General features: G+C 36.2%; 1 protein-coding gene across 1 annotated transcript in view; it reads right to left on the reverse strand.

The window, feature by feature from the left end:
* Positions 1–2318: 2318 nt before the first annotated feature.
* The window catches only part of LOC107661720 (protein YIPF5), a 10213-nt gene continuing 6327 nt past the window's right edge, over positions 2319–6204 (reverse strand). Inside the window, exons 4-6 of the mRNA XM_016451465.1 lie at positions 5089–5234; positions 4766–4947; positions 2319–3821 (exon numbers count right to left, since the gene is read on the reverse strand). Coding sequence (XP_016306951.1) covers positions 3659–3821; positions 4766–4947; positions 5089–5234 — 491 coding nt within the window. The 3' untranslated portion in view covers positions 2319–3658. The remainder of the gene's footprint in view (positions 3822–4765; positions 4948–5088; positions 5235–6204) is intronic.

Genomic DNA, 6204 nt, shown 5'->3' on the forward strand with positions numbered 1-6204 from the left:
GCAAAGGACCAGCATAAACCAGCAAAGGACGAGCTTAAACCAGCATCCCAGCGTCAAAACATACCTAACCAGCATATGCTGTTTTTTTCAACAGGGACAGTAGCTTGCATACATGCTCTCAGGCTTAATGTAACAAACCATCCTGCTTCATGAGTAAAATATTGCTAACTTTTAATTTGCAACTGGTAAATAAGTAGTCAAACTCTTTCTTCTTTATATTATGGAGTTAGCATCGATAGAAAAAGGATTAAGTAGCTTTAAACAATCTAGTATGCTAATCGGTCATGAGAAGTAGCCATGAATGACTGTTAAATGCACATAATCCAGCCTCTTTGAGCTGGGAAATTGAAAAATTTTATCTTTTTTTTTGCACAAACACAATAACAAACTAAATGATATAACACAAAATCATCCACAAACACATCAAAACGATTTGTCATTCTAAAAGGTCGCATCTCCCATCTCCTTCGTGTTTTTGTTATTACATATTAAATGTTATTTTAAAAAAGAAATGACTAAACTTAGCTCAGTATATGATATAGAAAAAAACCCCATCAGAATACATTATGAGTCTGTCCTTCAAGTGATTAAGTCTTGTATGCATATAGTAAGTATGATAAATACTTGCAAATGAATGCTGCACGGATAATGATATCATTTTGCACATATCCTGATTAAGAGACTGGATCATGACGTCAATGCTGAATGACTAAGGGCTCGTCTGTGAAGTTTTTCTGCATATCACTTAATGTGGATATTCACAGAGGTGAATATATGCATATGGGGGCGGTTTATAAATCTGGACTGCTAACTGAAAGGTTGTTTATCACTATTGTGCCCCTCAGAAAAAAAGAAAAAAAAATATTGCTTTGGACAAAATAAACAAACAAATAAAACTGAACACATTCCTAAATGTCACTGCAGTATCTGCCCTTGGAAGCTTGTGATATAGATTTTTTTTTTTTTAAACTAGATGGGCTTACCTTGTGCAACTTCTGCTAGCAACAGAATCGATTTGAGCCTGTGTCAAGTCCTGCCAAAATACTGATAAACGACTCAACACTGCCATCGGCTGTCTATCAAATGAACTGAGTTTTTTTTCAAGAGGAAATGGTTTGTTCCATTGGCAGGAAGACGTCTGTGACATCAGCTGGAATTTCCTTCCAGCTTGTCTGAAGTGAGAGCAGATGTGAACATGCACTGCTGACTCATCTAGAGTGCTATCTATCTATCTATCTATCTATCTATCTATCTATCTATCTGTCTTTTTTTATTTAAAATTGCTTTTTTTCCATATCTACAGAAAATGCAGCAAATGCAGCTAATATTTCTGAAGCAATCAGTTTTTGTTGTTTCAGTAGTCATCTCACACTTCAGATTGGCTCTGAAATGAATGATTCTTGCCTTGAACTAAAGTGACAACATGTTCTTTTAGATTAAAACCAGATGCTCTGATATTCTGGTATTTGGACGTAACCATGTGTCATATGACGGTGGACTGTTGCTATCTTCAAAGGACCAAGTATGAAGGAAATGGTCCATCTGACAAGATCGTTTATGGCTGTGTTGTTTGTGAAGTACAGACCACGGTGAGGTAACGTCAGTGATGTGTGCTTTAATGTTTAGAAATGCTAAATGAAATCCAATGATCACAGATCAAAGTATTACGTTTGAATTCTGGGTATGATTGTAATGTTGCGGGACAAACTGCCCATAACTGCATTTAATAGAATTCACAAGATCACACTTTTTAAAACTGTATTTAACATCTAAATATGACTAGATATAGACTAAATATAAACAGTATTGCAACTATTTTTTTATTTTAAGTGTGTGCATGTGTGTTGTGTATAGAGACACACACACACACACACACACACACATATATATATATATATATATATATACACACACACACACACGTGTATATACACACACACACACACGTATACACGTGTATATACACACACACGTATACACGTGTATATACACACACACGTATACACGTATGACACCGGGGAGAGAAAATGGCTAATTGGGCCCAATTTGGACATTTTCACTTAGGGGTGCACTCACTTTTGTGGCCAGCGGTTTAGACATTAATGGCTGTGTGTTGAGTTATTTTGAGGGGACAGCAAATTTACACTGTTATACAAGCTGTACACTCACTACTTTACATTGAAGCAAAGTGTCATTTCTTCAGTGTTGTCACATGAAAAGATATAAAATATTTACAAAAATGTGAGGGGTGTACTCACTTCTGTGAGATACTGTACACACACACGGTCTTAAAGGATGAGTGTACTTCAGCAAAACAATTTTGAAACAAAAGTTGCATTTTTATTTAAAACTGTGAAACAGCACAAGTGTAACACCCTACCAGTTGGTCACAGATTTTCCACAAGACAGCATTGATATAAACTTTTGTACTCTTCTGGATATACAAAACAGTTACATTGTATATAAATATGCCCATCTATCTGAGAGGACAGTCATGGCTCCTTAAATTAACAAAAAAACCATACATACAGTCCACAGGTCAGAAAGATATATTCTGTAAATTTGACTAAGTTTTTAGAACTATTTTAAATAAAGCTTAACCTTGGCTCTGCCTCATGCATTTCAAAAGATAAATGTGTGAAACCTAATAAATCAGAAATGGAAACAAAATTCAGCCAGCAGGGTTCACTATACAGAAGACTGATCTGCAGACACGAGATTCTGTTAGAAGGGTGAAATGCATTTGAAAAACAAATCAGCTCACAAAATTGCAACAGTCTGCATTAAAGTCTTAACGATGAAACGTTTTTGAAAAACTTTGAAGATTGTAATCAGTTATTCATTCTCATGTCATTCCAAACCTGTATGCAACACAAAGATATATGCATATATGCAGAAGTATGTATAACTTTTAATTGCTTTTTCATTAAAATTAGATGTCATACAGGTTTGGAACCAAATGAGAGCGAGTAAATAATGAAAGCATTTTTCATTTTGTCTACAATACTCCTCTAAACCGGCTTGCAAAAGATGCACAAAAGTGTGATTTTTGTACCATTTCATTTAATTCGCCTAGAACATGATGGAAATAGTGTGAAAATGTGTGAACGTAGGCACTCTTACTGACCCCAAGTGTATGAATGAACTCAGACCGAACAAATCAACAGCAATTCAGGAATGTACAGAAAAACAGTTCCAAGAAAGAACAATTACTAGCAAACTTTGCAAAGAACGTTCCGGAGCGAGATGCTTGCTTGAAACACAAAAGCTGTAAAGATGTTGTGTAGGAGGAGGTGTGTACTCTTTGCATTGATTACACATTCTTCTCTTCAATAAACACACTTCATTTTCTGGCTCTGCTAAAGATAACTTTTTTGGAAAGAACAATAGAAAGCGGTGAACGTATTAAAGAACAAGAACGAGTTTTAACTTGCATTACATAAGCAAAAACATTTCTCAGAGTAGGTGGGCAGGTAAAAAAATAATAAATTGCAGGAGAAATGAATGCCACATTCTCTCAGAACATGATAAACACTGGAAACACTCAGCGAGAGGGTGTGCGGTGTGGTGGGTGTTACAAAAGCAGTCCTCAAATAAAAGGATGTGAGTGCGTGTTGTGTATCGGTGGTCATTTTGTCCATTAAAAGAGGCTGAGAGTTCAAAAAACAGAGATGAGGGCAAAGACTCCGTACAGCAGGGCGCAGGGATACGCCACCAGCAGCTGCTGCCCATCCATGGCCAAAGCAGAGATGAAGATCTTAGAGGCCGAAAAACTGCACCAACCAATGATGGCAGCTGTTAAAATGATACCCAACATGCCCCTGAAAGACACAGGAAAACACTGGTTTAGCAAGGTGTATTATAAACTAGCTCAAGCTTTAAAATGATGGAACTGCAATATATGTTCATATATATTATAGGATTAATAATTAATATTAAATACATATACTTAACACTATGCATTAAAACGCACCACGAGTCAAAAGTATGGAATTAAGACTGAATATTTTTGAAAGTACTCAAGGCTGCATTTAAGCAAAAATACAACAAAACAGTAATATTGTGAAATAGTAGTTATTTCAGAAATCATTCTAAAATGCTGAAAAACGTTTTTGCTGCTTAATATTTGTAACGAAGCCATTCAGTACCATTCATAAGTTTGCTGTATGAGTAAAAAAAAAAAACATGTATTCAGCAAAGCACAAACATTGATAAGAATAAGAATAATAAGATCATAAGAATAATAAGAACATTGATGATAATCAATATTACTGATTCAACTTCAATAATAAGAAATATTAATAATTGTGCACCAAAACAACATACTGAAGTGATTTCTAATTGCTGCTGAAAATTCAGCTTTGCCATCACAGGAATAAATTACATTTTAAAATATAATAAAATAGAAAACGGTTCCTTTCTATTGCAATAAAATGTTACAATATTACTGTTTTTACTGTATTTTTGATTAAATAAATGCAGCCTTGGTGGGCATAAGATACTTTTCAAAACCATAAAAAATAAAAAAATCTTAATTATTCCAAACTTGAGATTAGTAGTGTAGTTGTAAATTAGTTATACTACCATATTTTTACATATAAAACGCATATTTAAAACAAAACAACAACAAACTTGATTTTCCACATTCTAGCTGAATTTGATGTTACTGTGATCTTAAACAGAAAGATTAGTCAATTAAATATTAAATATATGAATTAATTAAAATCTCAGGGTGTAAAAAGTGAGGCTGTAAAGCCTGACTTACTGCAAGGAAAAGAGGACCCCGAAACTGGACAGGATGATCATGGGCAGCAGGCAGTAACCGAGAACACTAGCCACACAGCCAAACGAGACCCCCGTCATGCTCATGAGGTTGAGCAGGCAGTACATGCCGAGGCACCCGATGGCACTGATACCGTACACGTAACCAAACTGGATCTTACCCGTCTAAAACAAGGAAGAAAAACATCTTTGTTGGTAAATGGTAATTGGTATCATTTACCATTCAGCTAGAATTTAAATGAATGAAAAAGCTTATCAAGTACAAAAAAAGGGTTTGTCTTCTGTGACAACAGACACGCGTCTTACCAAGAGTAGCGTCGCCCCAAAGGCCAAACAGAACACCATGGGACCAGCCAGGTCTGTTTCATTCATTATACTGCCATCTGCTGCCTTCAGCGGGTGCAGCACAGTCAGAGTTTTCTGCCAGATGTGGTCAAAGTTGATCCCCAGCTCTGGAAATGGAAAATACAGTTTCCCCTTTTCTGAAGAATAAGTAGTGCATGCCCTGCACAACTAAGCACCGTGCAGGATTTCCCAAATGGGGTTCATGAGTTGATGAACAGCTAATCATCAATCACACATTAAATGTAAAATTAAAATAAATCGGCTGCGATCGCAAATAAATCTCAAACTGCAATATGGCTTACTGTGATCATCTAAATCGCGAAAGGTTGATTTAATCTGGTACGTTGCACATGTCAGAGTGAAGCGTGGCACTGTGTTCATTTACACTGGTTTCCGGTTTCAGTGTCTCGCTGTGGTTTGCAGGAAATGTCGCTCCATGCAAACTCATCTCTGCATGTCTCTTATAACGTGAATTTGTGAACATGATGTGCGCTGGATCACTTTGTCACATTTCCTACATTTATTTTTGTGGACATACGTTTTCAGCATTTTATCAGATTTGTAGCGAGAATTTTTTAAAGCACAAGCTTGAAGGTCTTTCCTTCAGTTTTTCACCAAAATAAAAGCTTGATGGCTTAACGTTTAAAAAAAAAGTTAAAGGGTTAGTTCACCCAAAAATGTCGTTCCAAACTAGGGTTGTGACGGTGAGGAAATTTTCCCACCAGTTAATCGATGTGTGACAACACCGGTAATACCGGTATCACCGTGGGGGCGGGGGCGTTCCCTCTTTTCCTCGCTTTCAAATCGCTTTTAAATAGCTTGTAAAAGCGGTGAGCGCATTTTACTTTCAAATAGCGGCAATTCGGCGTAAAGCAATTGTTCGTTTTTAGTTCGTTTGAATTTCCCCTCTTTTCCTCACTTTCCTTCGCTTTTAAATAGCTTAAAAGCTCTGTGCACATTTTACTTTCGACTTAGCGGCAGTTCGGCGTCAATTGCTTGAATGCAACGACAAAATACAACGTCAAACTCACTTTAGCATATATATAAAACATAGAACTTTTATTAACAAAACAAATA

This window comes from Sinocyclocheilus anshuiensis, unplaced genomic scaffold (genome assembly GCF_001515605.1).
Source record: "Sinocyclocheilus anshuiensis isolate Anshui unplaced genomic scaffold, SAMN03320099.WGS_v1.1 scaffold207, whole genome shotgun sequence".
NCBI lineage: Eukaryota > Metazoa > Chordata > Actinopteri > Cypriniformes > Cyprinidae > Sinocyclocheilus > Sinocyclocheilus anshuiensis.